The following is a 17,753-nucleotide window of genomic DNA, read 5'->3' as shown; positions in this document are numbered from 1 at the left end:
GAGAAACTGTATCGTTAAATTTTAAAACACCTAAGCAAAAACGACGGATTCTAACCGAAGCAAAACTCGATGATATTGGTGCAGCGTTAGAACGTTCTCCAAACAAACCTCTACGCCGTGTTTCACAAGAGGTGGGCGTGTCAAAATCATCGGCACATACAGTCACTAAGCTACTAAAATTAAAACCATACTCTTATAACACAGGTTAGTGCTCGTTTTGCAATATTTATATAAATGTCTGCATATGTCCATAAAAATAAGCGGGCATTTCAGGCCGCAAATGTCGGCATCTCCGTCAGTGCCGCCCGCCACGCTTCTCCCGATCTCTCGGCTGCAGATCGAAATGGACGCACGGTATATATTGATTATTTCAAATCGTTTTCGAATAATTACCACTATGAGGGCGAATAATGATTAGACACAATTGAGTAAGGGACAAACACACACTTATAAATCGGGGTTGCTTGTGTACCTCATCTGCTTCATCATTTCAATATTATCCCTATCATCACGATTAACGCAGAGATTACGAAAAGCGGCGTAAAATTGCCAAAATAGAATACATTGAGAGAGCATATGAATATTAGGCCATTCGATGGATGATGTATACCTGTTTACATATAAATTTGAACACACACCAAACGTCAACTTAACCTTAAGTCTTAAAAATTCTATCTGGTTTCAGTGGCTGGAAGTAACAGAGCTTTACTGCACTCTCGCACATGGGGAGTTTTACAAATTGAAAGTTTTACCTATTTATGTATCGAACGCTCGACACGGTAAACAAGTCCATTGCGCCGTGTGCGTGTTACATGCCACGCAATTCACCATGAAACGGTTCGCAGTTCTGTTATGCTGTTGGCGTAATCATTGCATGAACGTGGCCTCATCCGAGTGACAGGTGCTTGTCTATGTCTGTGTGCTTCTGAATGGTCGAGTCCGGAAAGAAGAAGCGACAACCGTTATTTCCCAAACTTGAGCAAACTCTGCCAGAACCTGAGCAACATATTGTACGCACGTCAAGTTCCGAACAGATTTGTCTACCTAGAATAGATTTCCTTGACAGGTAAGTGATCAATTACTTATTTCGAACCAGTCAGAAATCAAATCGTCACGTTCGACATGTTGAGAATAGTATTTCTGCACAATTTAGCCCAAATTCAATACGATAACTGCTCTGATACCGGGTAATTCAGCTTTAACTTTCTTCCGCTTGTACTCATGGTTTATTGTATATTGTTCACACCACAAAGCACAAAATGGTTTTGCAGTAAGAATACACCAGACGAAATTTACAAGTTATGTAGCTTCTTTTTTACATAAATTAAAAGGAAGGATATTGATCCTACGTGGAACACTATTTGGACATTCCTGTGTTATGTGTGTGACTTTTACACCTAAAATGTACAGTTCTAGACATGAGATTGGATTAAAATATTCATAGCGTTACCCCCACACCCCCTATACGCCTTCATGGCGTGGTGCTATGCACAGGGGAGAACTTTACCTTTTTTTTATAACAAACTGATTTAATCAAATTATGAAGTACTTTGTGGTGTCTGCTAACAAATGAAAAAAAAGAGGAGTATAATGGCATAGCCTGAATGCATGAAAAGCATTAATGAAAATGTATTACGTGTGTGACGCTTTAAAAATGTAGCACGGTTTGACTTCATTTTCTGTGAAGCATACAGAGGCTAGCAGTTTCTTTTGGTGAAATATGCAAATTAAATGCATTCACAAACATTTAAACCTTAATGCAATTAGAAACAATAATAATTTTTAGATTGGTTTACTTTGTTATTTACATGGAGTAGGACCACTTTTCGAGGAATACCCTATTTAGAAATTTTAGACTTTTGACAATTCATTGTAATAAAACGAACTCTTTGAAATGAAGCACAGTTCGTTGATTTCTGAGATGGCATCTAAACAAAAATGCTTCTCATATTCAAACTCAAAGAAACTATTCACCTCCCTATACGGACAAGAGAATTTCGCAAAACTAATCATTGAGAATGCCCTTGCACTTACAACGACTACATATAAAATCGCAACTAATACCTAGTATAGGCTATTATTTGACAATTTTTCAAGTTATAGTTAACGTACTGCATATTGTTTACTAGTAGTCGAAAGCAGAAGCTCTCGCTTAAACCAGTTCAAAATTTAAACCAACGATACTATAACAAATGTTTTCCTAGTGTTTAAAACCTACAAAGAAAAATGAATAGTGAAGCCATAATTTCCAAACGTGTTCTCATTACACTATTAGTTTTAAGCATATGCAATAGGAAACCTGAGTGTAATTAGAGTTGTTTATTAATCGTATACTAACACGTATCAACATAAGATTCTTGTAAGTGATTTCGTGTAACTACCGTATTAATTCTTCAGGAGAAGACTGTCATTATTATAGAATCATGACAAAAGTATCCAGATATTCCAATAATTTTATTCCTATTGGGCAGACAACAAAGTTAACAGGGATACAATATTGTTTTAGATGATAGGGTGAAGGTTGCAGGAATTTCAACACATTTTTGAACGACAATTTACTCCTAACTGTACATAGTACGAATATCCAAGGTTTTTAGAAGTATCGTATATCCTTGAAATAATAACTTTGATATCCAAGCAAGGGAATGCCAACAGGGTATATCAGTCTACATGACAGCATTCATTTAGTCATAAGCCTCGTCTAGTTGGCTGCACTTTTTGACACTCGGTGCAGTGCAGGTGTATCCAGTGTCAGCGTGGTGCAAAAGTGGTGCAAGGAAATTACGTTCAACCAACTAGACGGAAAGCGGTGCTCAAGTTCAGAAGATTCAACAAATGCCTGTCTGCTGTTTTAAACGGTCATTTGATTAGTTAGCACGCACCACGTGACCGTACACTACATACACCGGTCCGGAAGGTAATGCAGACACCAAATACATTACTTGACTCCAAATCAACCAACTAGACGACTCGGTATTGCACAGTGAGCGCAAAGAGAGTCAAATAACGAGACTCTGACGTCTGGCCAGTTTGGTATAGTTCTCTGTAGGGCTGCGTTGTTCTGTGTTTTTTATATATATTGAGTGTCCCTTTACCTCAGCTTTTAAACGGGTCTGGTGGAGTCACATCCAGGTGCTAACAGTCACTAAAACTATTTGCTAACAGCTCTAAACCTAGCGCTCCTAACCTAACAATTCCTAACCTAACAATTCCTAACCTACAATTCCGCTTAGTTCTAATAATGCATGTGTGGTTAGGTAAGGGGGGGCAGATTTAGAACTCTTAGCAATTAGTGTTAGTGACTGTTAGCAGCTGGATGTGCCCGCACCAGACCGCTTTTAACCTGGTTAAAAGTTTAGTCCTGAGACACGTGTTGCTTTTAGTTAAGGTAAGGGGCTTGACCGGGGCCTCCGAGATACTTATGTACGGGCGTCACACAAGCTTCCGTGACGTCACAGGACTAGTCAACTATAGTTAATTTACAGCATCTAACAAAGTGCATTATAAGAGTATAATATTTATTTTTCTAACTGAATCGTCCTTTGTTATTCATTCAGAACGTTGCTTTCACATCATGAACATTTCAAATGTTATACGGCATTACAAAATACGTGAATATTGTTGATCCAACCTTTTCTGCATAATGTACCTTTATTTTTCAAATTATCAAGGGCAAAAAATGCCATAGAGATAAAATTTGATCCTACATTGATACTTACTCTAAATTCGTAAAGAATTATCATCGTTAATATATAATTGCTATTGAATTGCTGTGGATTAAAAACTTACGATTCAACTTATGCATGCAAGATAATTTTGTAAAAGTTAGGTTGAGGATGAAATTTGGTATTAAATAAACTTTCCAACTTTGGGAACTGAATTCCCGTGTGTAACTTGAATACATATTTAATTTTCTAGAAATCCGGTAAATATTTGGCTGCATAAGTTTGACTGGTTTGGTTGAAGGTTACAATCTTTTAGAACCATTTTTCGTATTAAAGATTTTACATCAAGCAAAGAGAAAAAGTGTACACATACTAATGCAGCAAACGTACTAGCCTAACCTATTCGAAATACCTGGATGCTAAGAACACTAACCTTAAAGATCTAACAGTAATTAATCCTATGAAAATCGATTTACAATCACACGGAAAATGGGAATATTAATGCAAGCGACTTACTTTAATTAAGAAGTCCAAAGCAAAAAGCAGGAGAACACAATAAACCTCATGATCTATCATGAGAATATCCTTATAATTATATCCCTTTTCGGTAGACAAGCTAGATATGGTAAAATTCAAGAGACAAGTTGTTTTTCAGGATACGGTGTAAGTTTTAGGAACATCAGCGTGTATTTAATTCATCCCTAACAAGGACAATTTACTTGTAACTGTACCTGGACATGTATTGAAATCGTACCATGTTGACATAAAAGTTCATATTTATATTGTCCCTTGTACTTCGGGTATTTAGAACAGGTTGATATAAAATCTCGCTCTCCTACTTTTATACAGAGTATAAATTTAAATAAAGCAAATAGGATACATGAAATCACAATGACTGACTGTGCAAGTGTACGAAACGATTCGTTATTCAGATTCTTTATAAACTAGTAAATGTTCACTTTAGCAACTTGTCTACAGATTTTCGTTCTACATTTCCAATTACCTTAAAAGCTGGTAACACAAGAACACATTTTTTACAGTTCGCTAACTACATCGCAATAATCATAAAGCTTTCTCCCTGTCTTTGACAGAAATAACCGACAAATACAAAATATAACATCCATTACTGAGTACAAAGGTATAAAATTTGTGAAATAGGTTATTAGAGTTGAACGAAGTCGTAAAATTCCATTATGTACGTACATTATATTTCTTTCACGTGATGTACAGGGTGGGAAATAACCTTTTGCTAGGGGTCTGCAGGAAAAAGTAACAACAATTAAGAAATTATGGTAATACCAAATGTTTACTACGACAATTGTGGTTACAAAAACATAATTAAAAGTTAGTTCACGACAAGGCACCTTGCTTCAAGGCAAATGCTAAAACCAAGATCTTCTTCGGCGAAGTGGCATTGACTTCTTCAGCAGTTCTGAATGGCCGGGTGCATCACCGGACCTGAATGCAGCGGAGCACTTTGGGGCTATTCTGAAGGACGCAGTTGAGTCCTTGATGATAGTGGAACGCGGACCGGACCGCTATTCCCGGCCAACACTCCTTGCACATCTGGAACAAGTCCTCCGTGACATGGAATGGAATACGGACTGTTTGCGAATCTTCTGAGCTCCTACCCTGATCGTCTTCGTGCTGTGAGAGAAGCAAACTGCGGACATACTAACTTTTAATTTTGTTTTTGTAACCACAATTGTCGTAGTAAACATTTGGTATTACCATAATTTCTTAATTGTTGTTACTTTTTACTGTGGACCCCTAGCAAAAGGTTATTTCCCACCCGTATATCATCAAGACCGTAATTTTTGTAAACCGGAACATTCTCGAACACACACATTCTCGATCTCGGCTATTTTGGAGGTGATGTGATCAGCACCACGCTCCGGTCGGCTTTACCCCTAGGGTTGCCCTCAAGGTACCGATTGATTTGAGGCTGGGTGTGACTCGGAGCCGCTTCATGTGGGGAATAATTCCGACCTTAGATCACCAACCCCGAGTCTCCCGAGTGACAGTCAGATGCCCTACCGACTCTTTATTTGTGACTCACCACTTATTAGAGGTATATACGGTTTAGTAGGTTATACACATTTCTCTAATTTACTCCCGAATTTCAAGGTGTCTCCCCTTCCTTCATAGGAAGTGTATAATTGAAAGTTTTCCATAGTGGAAATATATATAACATACCCTCAGAGTTAAAATTTAAATCTGGAAGGGGGATCGGTGGCCAGCAGGTTACCGAATTGTCCGGTTTCACGTTCCGATCTTGATGTTTGTCCGTTTATCAATTTCATCTCATCCTCGTTGATCTTCATCGTTGCGATTAGCCAGAAGTGACGTTATCGTTAGTTTGTCCACCCGTAATGTGCGTGAACGTAAGGTGTTTCACGATTTATAATTCCGAAGTCGATGTTCTCCCTCTCCCTCACTGCCTGTCTGTGTATCTATCTGGCTCACTCTCTTTCTTCTTCCCTGTTTATCTGTCTCTCTGTTTATCTATCTATCTTTGTTACTCTATCTCACTCTGTATCTATCTCTCTTTTTCTACTTCTACCTCTGTATCTATATTTCTCTCTTTCTCTCCCCCCTCTCTTTGTGTGTCTAGCTATCTCTGTTCCTCTCTCTCTGCGTCTCTAATTCAAATTCAAATTCTAATTCAAATTCAAATTCTTTATTTACGTGGGCGAGGTTCAGCCTGAGGCTGTTCTGCCACCTAACCCGTGTCATCGGTTACATTTAAATTTACATTTCTTATGTTATTACAGTATTAATACAGTGTACAATAAACTGCATGATTTAGTTACAAAATCTATTGATAAAGTAATTGTAATAAATGTATGAATAAATTGATACAAAAATTGTGAAAAGACAACAACATAAAAATAAAATAAAATGAATAAAAAATAAATTAAAAAAAAGATGTAGACAAAATACATAACATAAACATACAAGTTACATCATAGTATTTGAACACAATCTCTGCTCTGCCAAAAGAGCTATCTATCTCTGTTCCTGTCTCTCTGCGTGTCTGTGTGTAGCTGCGTATCTATCTCTTTTTCTCTACGTCCCCCCTCTCTCTCTACGTGCATAACTCTCTATCCCTCTTTGGTTCCCACTCTCTCACGAGTGTACGGTCCGTCGATGTTAACTAGCATGCATTGCTGTTAAGTTCTCTGGCAGACGTTGCCATGCAAAAGGTATAAAACAGACACAAGACTTTTGCTTCTAGCATTCACTCCAATTTAAGCACTTGTTCCATTTGATTCCCTCTTGCCTGTGCTTGTACGGAATCGATGTCGCAAGTTGTCCTTGACATGCGACCGATACAGGCTATGTGCTCTTTCTGTTGAGTAGAGCGTTTCGTGTTCGATTTGCTGAGACTCTTGTCTGTTGGGGAAATATTGATCTCTACCGGACAGATTTCATTGTCGGATTGATAAGTCGAGGCAGAACAATGTTGCATGTTTCCTGAAGGACGGCGATAGTCACGATGTTGTACGCGCAGTCCGTCCATCGCTGGATCTCAGCTATTCACGAGCTCAATTTGTCAGCCATGTCAGAGCCTGATCAATTAGACTATCGCTGTTTTGCTTCTTATTCGTTCTTTGCGATAATTTAGTATTTTTAGCGTCAGTGAGAAACTCCGGAATGCTGTTATTCACAGCTCTGGTCAGTGTGCGAAATCGTTACAAATTTGTACGGCACACAGCGCGGGTGTGAAACTAATTTATATGGTTTAAGTTCAATTAATATACAAGGAATTAATATACAAGTAGCAAATGAAACGTTTCCCCAACTTCTTCAAATAGAAAAAATATTGCAGAATTTCTAAGATGGATTTATTATTTTTTTTCCTTTTAAGTTTCGTTTTATATTAATAACGAGCTATGATAGTTATATAATTATATTTGTCTCACATTCGTGTTTTATTTTTGTTGTGTACTGCATGTTATTGTTGTAGTACATCTTTTAATGTTCTCATAATACAAAAAAAGTTCTTATCAAGTCAATTTAATATAGGTAGTGCATTCTTTAATGTTCCCCATGCCTACAGAATTGTGTTTTGGGTCCATGCTGTTATAGTACAGGACCTGACATATTAACTGTACAGATATGCAGCCAGAACGAACAAGCAAAAGACACACAGATCAACATTTCTCTTCTTTTCGTGTGTGTGTTTTGGCATTATCTTTGGTGAAGTTTAGTTCAAGTAAAAATTTATCGCTCATCTTTACTGTTATAAAACTGGCTTCCCCCAGTAAATTTTTAAGTGGGGATTTTTAGTGAACCAAAATATTGGTGATAGGAGAAATACCCCAAAAATGATTAGAAGGTATAAGTTTAAAAAGGCGACCCCCAGATGCTGTGAAAATTATAGAGTAATAACATTACTGATTGATTGATTTGATGTTTTAAGTTCACTTTACGAACAGTAAGGCTAATCGGGACTGGATCTACAGTTTAAAGTGGGATCCGAACAACTACGTGCCTTCATCGAGTATCGAACCCATTGATTACGATGCGACGACTTATCATAATGATAAAATACTTTCTGCTTTAATATGTATCACCCATGAAAGTGGTAGAATTAAAACTAGGATATTTTCAAATGGGATTTTGACCTGACATATTAACTATAGATAATAGTATAATTAAGCAAATGTATGAAAAGTGTCATGAATATACAGGGTGGCGCAGAGAAACGGCAACATTTCAATTGACGTAAAATGCACGAATAATCACAGGAAATAATACATTTAATGATGGATATGCATGTACATACTATGCCATTAACTATGACATTTACATTAGGGGGTATCGAAAAAAGCAAATTTTTTATGATGCTTTTGGGGTAGAGCGGAAAAGTTGCCTCTATACATAAGTAACTTCTGTTCAAAATTTCACCACCCTAGGATAATGTCTTCTGTTCTGGCAAGGGACGTGAAATTTCAAAAATTTAGTAAAATCGGCAATTTTTTTTTTTAAATTTTTTTCAAATTTCACAGCACTTTGCGGTAGTGTGCAAAAGTTGCATCTATGTATGGTTAATTACAGTGCAAAATTTGGCGCCCCACGGACAATATGTTCTGTTCTGGCAAGGAGCCTGAAATTACCCAAAAATCGACAAATACACTGTTTTTTCATTATTTAACTAACATTTATTAAACATAAACCAGAATTGTCATACACTCGCATACTATTAGATATAAGAATTAAGAAATAAGTATTCAAAATTAAAAGCACGAAAATGTGTGTTTTGTAGGTAATAATAATGTAAAATATGTGTCTTTAGGTTTTGTACTGTCTCTTGCACCTAAATTCAGGCATGGCCTTTCTCGATTTCAGAGTGCAGCGAATAAATCCATCCCGTTTTTTATGACCACACACTTTCTTTGAGGCCTCCGTAACTAACTTTACTGTTCTTTCCACAGCTTGTGTGTGGCATGGGAACTTTGTAAAAGTCCAGTCAATTGGTATTGGTTCTTTCAGCATACTTTTCAAATCTTCTGTAGTCACATCATTCAGTATTGGTGGTGGAGTTACTTCGCTGGACGACCAGTCAATTAGTTCGATATAGTCGTTTGCTTCGAAGTTTATTTTTGGAATATCTAACTTTCCAATCCGACGTGTCCAACCGTCTCACATGATTCTCGTGCTTTTATGACTCTTCGAATGCCAAGGGCTCTGATATATGTGTTCTCTTATCAGTCAGCATCGCGAGCAGAATGTTTTCTGGAGATGCGAAGTAAGCATTCCGAGAAATCACTGGGTCGATGACGTTGCGGTTAACTTGATCCAAGTATCTGGATGACTGAATGAAATGGTAAAGATGCCGAGCTCCATCCTTAATTGAATGATGGATTTTGATGCGGAACCAAGATGGCACATACACCCTGATAACGAACTCTACTATGGTACGTAAGTTGTCTGATGGTTCCGTGGTGGAAACATACAGTCTTAATATCCTGTTGGCTGTTGTCAACCAGCGGGACATGTTTAGGGGACCTGGATCGCGCTTAGCAAGACCTGGAGGACACATGCCTGAGCTAACGGCGAGAGCAATATTCCTCAGATACTTCTGGTCCTTACTCAAAGTGGATATATCATCTGATGGCAAGGTGCAGTTAACTGGCTCAAATGTTACCACTGGAAGCAGCTCACACGCCTTCAAAGATTTTCCAATGCAACCAGTGTAGGAATTGGGTCCGGAGGTGGGACCATCGAGGGACTCGAACAAGTGGCGGAGAGGCAATTCGTTGAAATGTAGTTGACAAACAGCCCATTGCACAGCTCTCCCGATCTTCAGTTCAAGACGACGCAGTACCCCATTGTGAACTCCAGTATTTACGACAGTTCCATCACACCCTAGAACAAGAATATGGTTTAAACCTCCGGGCACTTCTGCTGTGATATAGTCGTAAATACTTTCAGCAATGGCCAGACTTGATCCTGAAGCTGGTGTAACATGACCAACGTAGCTAGATCCTGGTTGTTTCACCAAGGAATAGTGTTCCTCTACAATTGTTCTTTGGTAGTATTTATCATCCTCCTTTTCTGTTGACAACGTTTTGTCACGTCGGCCATCGAAGTAAAGACCTGTTAAATGATCATTGTCAATGTCCGAACTCTCACTTTTAAGCTCTTGCATGGTTCGATACCTTTCTCTAGCAATTTTGTTCTTATCAATCACTAAAGCTGTATCCGATTCAGAGACTAGGCCTACGTCGTGCAGAACGCTAGAAGCTATGGCAGCCGTGGCTTGAAGCGATACCCCAAATCTTTGGCTTATTAAGGCGGTATTTGAAAGTTTCTTTCGCATTTGCGAAGAGGATGAAGTCGACGGTCCGGGATTGTAGTCGTAGTCATCAGGTTCAGGTTCCTTATCCTCATCCATTGCCTCATCATCTTCTAATAACGTTGATGTTGATGAGAGCTCATCACCATCAGGCTGCGATGAGCAGGACGCAGTAGATTTAGAACTACGAAGGAATTTTTTTGTCTTCCTTTCAGCACGTGCTTGGAGCTTTTTGGTTTCTTGCAAATCGAGCGATCCAATGCACATTAGGCGCTTTGTTCTCTGATCAGCAAGAAATGTCTGTTCCTTAAAGGGGACCTTGGATTCCTTCGGGCAATTGCAGTCTGTAAACGTGGAGCACTTACAAGCTTCTATATAAAAAAGAAAGCATGATTCTTCTTTAAACTTCTCCACCCTTGCTTTAGTTGCCATGCTTTTCTCTATTCTTTTATAAACAGCCTTGATATCGATATATTTCTTGTGATATGCATGAATCATATCAAGGACACGTTTCTTTGAAACTGTCGGAATGGAAGCATCAGAATACAGCATTTGCAGCTTTACACAAACTTGCTCTGCGATGTAAGAAAATGCGGGTTCCTTGTTACCAGTTGTTTCAGATCCAAGACGCCACCTTTCGTAAATGCAGCATTTAATAACATCCTCTTTTGTTGGAAGCATCCCAGCAAAATCTGTCGGTGATCCGAAAATTGGGCAGTCTAATGCTCCTCGCTTTGAAAATTTTGAAGATTTTGCCAGGTTTTGTTGCTCACTGCTAGCTCAGTTCACGACCTGTAACAAAAAAAAAGATTAATAATTATTAACCATTAATTAGTGGTTAATGATAACCTGGAAAATCTGCTGCTAACATAATTGTTAATAAATCATATTTATATCTAAAAGTATAATGAAAAAACAGTGTATTTGTCGATTTTTGGGTAATTTCAGGCTCCTTGCCAGAACAGAACATATTGTCCGTGGGGCGCCAAATTTTGCACTGTAATTAACCATACATAGGTGCAACTTTTGCACACTACCGCAAAGTGCAGTGAAATTTGAAAAAAAAATTTTAAAAAAAATTGCCGATTTTACTAAATTTTTGAAATTTCACGTCCCTTGCCAGAACAGAAGACATTATCCTAGGGTGGTGAAATTTTGAACAGAAGTTACTTATGTATAGAGGCAACTTTTCCGCTCTACCCCAAAAGCATCATAAAAAATTAGCTTTTTTCGATCCCCCCTAATTTACATGTCATTTTACATGTCACTTTACTTCTTAAAGATTACATCAGAAATATGTGTTCCATCTCGCCGTACACATTCTGAAAGTCTGCTGTGATAACTCTGGAGTGCCCGCTGTATCATGTCTCGAGGAATATCAGTGATTTCTGCTGCAATCTTCTGTTTCAGTTCAGCAATGTTTGCAGGACGTGTGCTGTATACTTTACTTTTGAGATGTCCCCACAGAAAGAAATCGCAAACTGAGATCAGGGGATCTCGGAGGCTATGATATGTCACCGTTACGTGAAATGATCCGCCTTACAATTTGCGAATCGCCTCCATCGACTGTCGAGAAGTACGCGACGTGACTCCGTCCTGCTGAAACCACATGTTGTCATAGTCAAGATGTGCGTCGTTCAACATCGGTGCAAAGAATGTTTCAAGCATAGCAACATGTCGAGCTGATGTCACTGTTGTTGCAATGCTTTCCTCACTTTCAAAAAAATAAGGACCGAAAGCAGCATGACTTGACACTGCACACCATGCTGTAACCTTGGTGCTATGTAATGAACGCTCGTGAAGCTGACACCAGTAACCAGTAACAGAAATTCTGTTTGTTAACATATCCGCTAAGGTGGAAATGGGCTTCATCTGACATCCACAAATTGTTAATGAAATTGGCGTCCTCGTTAACCTTAGCCAACACCAATTCGCAAAACTTCTTACGCAACACAGGGTCTTCAGGATGTAATTGGTGCACAATCTGTAACTTATAGGGGTGGAACTTCATTTCATTCAATATTCTTTGTACGCTTCTTCGACTACACTGTAGGGCTGATGCATGTTTTCGAACGGAGCGGGGAGGGCTCCTCTGAATGGCAACTCGAACTGCTTCAATATTCTCTGGCATACGTACTGTTCGAACTCTACCTGGGGACTTTTTCTTCAACGCTGAACCGGTTTCTTCGACATTACGCACCCATGTTGTAATCGCACGAGCCGATGGGACACGAGCATGACGTCCTACCTGGTACGTAATGCTGCCGAAATACCCTTTGCGCTGCAGTCACACTATCACCGTTCTTATAAGAAGCTTTCACAGCGAAAGCACGCTCCGAACCATTCCAATGCTGCATCATTACTAAATGGCAAAGCCTCCTCAATTATGTCGCATCGTTTCCGAACAAATGCCGGCGCTACAGTGTTGCCAATTCCACATTCAAATTTTGCCGTTTCTCTGCGCCACCCTGTATCATTGACATCGATAAAATTTTAAAGATTGTAAACAAGCATTTGACAAAATGAATCTATCTACAATCGTTAAAGGTCGAGGATGATTTGATGTTCTACCAAAACTAATATATATAATTACGTATTTTCCGGCGTATAAGATGGACATTTTCCCTTTAAAAATAGGTCCGACAAACAGGGTGCCTCTTACACGCCGATACTCAGTTTTTGATTACCTCCATTTCTGGAAATTTTATCTGATCTGAGTTAGACGACTTCTTTCTTGCTTTCTTGCAGTGTGAGACGAAGAAGATTTAAATGTATTTTTTCTACTTAGGATTAGATAAGTTATTTGTTGAAAGTACGGTATACCTATACTACTTTAAATTAATTATAAATTCAGTGATAAAGATTTTTCCTCAAAAACTTGTAAGAAAAAAGTAATCCCGGTAAATGCGGCACATTTACGTTATAAAATACAATAACCAAAGTAAGAAAAAAATTAATGAATTTTCTGAAAATTTTGAAATCAATTCAGGAGTAGTCCCATTGTCAGCATTGCTCGTTAGCCTTGCAACAGATATAACCTTAATTAAGGTAGATATAAGAGGTAACATCTCGAACAGATTCAGCATATGCTAATACTCTCCAAAAACACCAAGGCATGATAGCTACTTTTCGAAAGCTAAATAAACACTGACCTAATTACAAATTCCTCAAGGGCCTCCCCGATGTCACAGTGATGTCGGCCTCCGTGGCGGAGTGGTTAGCTCAGCGCGCTACGACGCCAGGGGTCCCGGGTTCGAATCCTGATTAGGGCATGAATGTTTGTTTGTCGGGGGATATTACCGCTTACCTTTAAAAAAATGTGTTAGCGTCGTAGCCTTGTAATCAAGGAGTCCCATGTTCGATACCTGGTGGAGACATATAGTGGTTCGGATCCCACTTTAAATTGTAGGTCCAATCCCAATTAGTATTTCTGTGCATAATTGGACTTAAAACATCAACTCAATCAAACGCATTCTTCAAAGACTAGAAAATCACTAGGGAATCTGAATATTTTCAGATAAAGGACAGACGTAGAAAATGTTCAAATATCTTGGAGCAATAGTAACCTAAAATAATGCCATACAACAAGTAATAAAGAAGGAAGTACTGCAGGAAATCATGCATATGATGCATACAAATTCCTATTCCTATCGAAACTTTTATCAAAACATTCCGAGATGAGACTGTATAATGCCATTATAAAACAAGTAGTGACCTATGGTTGGGAAATATAGTTTTTAAGAAAGCATATCTTACAGATCCTCTTGAGTTTTGAAGGAAAGATAACTTAGACAATCTTTGGCCCGACTAAAATTGACACTGAAGTATAGAGATTTGAAACAAACGAGGAGATTAAGTCGTCAGCTAAGCACAAAAATATTGTAAGAAAAATTGAATTGTGGTGTAAGGGGTGACCTTCTGGCAAGGCACCCAAATGTCAACCTCATTTACACGTTGTACACCCCTGGTAATTGCTTCTTGCAGGCCAACGAGGCTCTGGCGTCTTGCCCTACAGTGAATATAATCCTAGATCTTTCTCGCTGGGGCAGATGCCGATCACTGTTGCTAACTTCGCTCATTTGAAGTCAGATCTGGCTCTTTCATGCACTCGTTTGACTGTGAACTATGGCATCCGCCCTCTGCCCCACCATAATGCCACCACTGGCTCCGGCCTATAAAGACCAACCTTTGCCATGAGTGTGCATTTTGCATGTGACGTGATATTCATATATACGTAGACTGCGTCACCCAGCCCCCTCTTCCCTTCCCAGGTATTTTTATATATAGTGCTGTGGCTAAGGTGAAGATGACAATATTATTATCAGGGAATCCTTTATTTTCGATTTCATATGAATATCATCTGATTATTGAGATGGGCGATGCCGCCAAATCTAGGTGGTGAAAACTAAGAATAAATTTCCATCACTTTAAAGCTAACGGTAATAGCAGCGCCCCCACCCCTCCGATACCTAAAATTACCCTAGGAGGCTCTTTATGCAGCCTTCGTTAATCTAGCCCCTTGAAAGTCATCTTTAGCTCTATTAATGGTGAAATGTAGCTCTTTTATGTATATCAGGTTTGGCAACACTGCCAGAATGGCCGTATGAGGCAAGGAGAAATGCATTAGGTTTATGGGACCATTATTTTATTCGTTCTCTCCGGAATATCAAACATCCAATGACGTAGAAAAGTACATGGACGGGAAAAGGACACATTGAACTATGTCATAGTAGTAGGAAGAGTCGAAACTTCCATTATTAGCCGTAACTTGAAGTTGAAGTCGATTTCCTATAAGGAATACATGGGATTCTGTAAATACTTATTAATCATATTTTTCAAACATCGTGTCTAGCTTACTAATCAACTTGAAAAACAGTTTCCACTTGCAACATGGAGATAAATCCATACTCTCTTGCATACTAAATTCTTTTTTAAATAGCAGTGCCCAATCCAACGATATTGAAATAAATGTACAACTAGTGCGTAATTGTCCGTCCTCGCCTTAAATCCAGAGAGTATGGGGTGTGGTAGAGCACTTCCCATCTTCAGTGATGGTTGGATTATGCATAAAGTGTCGCCGTTTTCGTCTCGTAGCTGCTCGCAGGTTGTTGTGCACTGTTTGTGACACTGTCGGGCTGTGCGACCTCTAGCATTCAATTTTTAACCACCTTTGCTGCTCCTGTTTCGTAGACATCGTGACTCCACTCCGTGATCGCTCACTTACAACTGCTCTGTTCTTGTTGTCACTGCGCACGGGCATGGAGTGGGAAGAGTTAATTTGCTCTGAGGGAGGGTACGCATGTAACTAACCTTTGGTATAAACAACATTGCCTGGCTCCATTGCACGGCGTCGCTAAAGCACAGTTGCCACTAATACAAAATCAGCCCATGTATATACAGAAGGTTGATCCGTCTATATGTGTCCGATTTTGACGTCTCACCTACTTAAGGAAAAACCACGGGACCACCAGCGGTTGCCCTCGATGTGAGCACCATGGGTCCTGGCAGTAGCCCTGCACCGTAACTTCCATTGTAGGAGGCTCCGTTGAAGTACAGGAACGGGAATCTTGAGTCACTCCTCCTGGCAGGATTTCCAGAGGCCACGGACAGTGGTGACACGACGAGGTGCAAGTGCCCTTTTCTATAGGCCAGACCCGCAAAAATCCATGGAACTGGCATCAGGTGACTTCACCGGTATGTCCTGGAAGGGAATAGCTTGGATGCCGGTGTCTGCCGCCATTTGTTGCAGAAATCTCTGTGTAGAACGAGATGTATCTGATGAGGCCTTATCCATATGCACACAGACCTGATTTATTGCATTTCCATACAAACGGGGCAGATCGTCTGTATAAATTGGTGTGAGGATATGTTGCTGATAAAATGCGGAGTTGATTTCGCAGTTTTTAGGCACCAGCCGAATCGTTAACTTGCCGTCATAGAAGCATTCCGCGAGAACCAGAAATCCCTTCGCGAAACTTGCTTTCACCGACGGATGAAGTCAGGACGGGTTTTTGAGCCTCGTGGGGTGTACGTTACGGCTCGAATTTTGCCACAATCGGATAGATAAGTCCATGCTCCATCGAGTGTGGCAACAAACTTCCACTTTTCCCCGGATAGATGGCGTTCGTAGAGGTGCCTGCAGTGAGTCTTTCTCTCCCTCTGATGGGCCGCAGTGAGGAAGTGTCCACGACTTTTAAACACCATCCGGAGCTTTAATTTGCCACTTAGGTTGCGGTTCACAGTAGACTGTGCCACGTGCACTCGTCTTGCCATCACACGTTGCGTAGGATGGTTTACCTGTAGGGCCATTCTGGGCAACTTCCCAGCTAAAGATGGAGTCACCGCAGTACACGGTCGCTTTCTACTCCCCTTTGTGGGTGAACGAAGTGCTGGAACATCGTGGTGTTTATGTCGATTAATTATGTTCTTGATGGTATTTAACCCCAATGCACATCCATCTTCCCCGCACTGTTTTTGAATCTGTGTCACGGGAAACTTGTGGTGGAAAAGTGCTACGACGTAGCCTTCCCAAAATCGGTTCACCTTGGGAGCCATGATGCACACACCACACACACACGAACTTGGCGCAATACTAGAGGCCTTAGCCTTTCTCCTGCTGTTTGAATCATTCAGATCGGTCGATTCTGTGAGCAGGGGTGAAGGTTTAAAATCGGACACATATAGACGGATCAACCTTCTGTACAAGGCGATTCAGAATTCCTATTACACACTTCTAGGGGTTGTAGATGGGACTTAGTAGATCAAGTTTTGGTAGGGAACCCATGCCCGGAAACGTACCGTTTTGGAACTACACAGATGACAAGATCACATAATTTCACATCTACCGCTTCACGGTAGGCAAACCACATTGACGGAAGCCAACGTCTTCAGTCACCTGATGTCATGTGTGCTGCTTACAACGTCCTCTGTTACCAATCCGGTGTACTTCGACCTTCACGTTAGTTGCTATTCAGTCATTGCGGAAGACAGTACAGTATGGTTGAATACACGTTTCCCGAGTTTTCCGCATAGTTTCACTTCATCACAGACCATTCTTGTCCGATTAGAGCAGCGACTGCGAGAAACAGGTAACTTCAAAGTTAACAGGGTCGACTGTAGTGCTCCACGGACATGCCACACTCTCGTCGTTGAAGAGGAGGTCCTCCATCGAACTGACGAGAACCCGTCGACATAAATGTGTCTCAGAGCAGCATCTGGCGTATTCTTCATGACCAGCAGCTTCACCCGTACAATCCCCAAAAGGTACAGGCAATGGGTCCGGC

At 40.0% G+C, this 17,753-nt stretch overlaps 1 protein-coding gene across 1 annotated transcript in view; it reads left to right on the top strand.

The window, feature by feature from the left end:
• The first annotated feature begins 868 nt into the window (after positions 1-868).
• LOC146002022 (dual specificity protein phosphatase 14-like) overlaps positions 869-17,753 on the top strand; it is a 90,988-nt gene continuing 74,103 nt past the window's right edge. Inside the window, exon 1 of the mRNA XM_083139730.1 lies at positions 869-1,066. Within this exon, the coding sequence (XP_082995856.1) occupies positions 930-1,066 (137 nt within the window). The 5' untranslated portion in view covers positions 869-929. The remainder of the gene's footprint in view (positions 1,067-17,753) is intronic.

Source organism: Lepisma saccharinum, chromosome 18 (assembly GCF_977018435.1).
Source record: "Lepisma saccharinum chromosome 18, izLepSacc3.1, whole genome shotgun sequence".
NCBI lineage: Eukaryota > Metazoa > Arthropoda > Insecta > Zygentoma > Lepismatidae > Lepisma > Lepisma saccharinum.
Note: the sequence above shows the minus strand (reverse complement) of the source record. Positions and strands in the feature narration are given on the sequence as shown.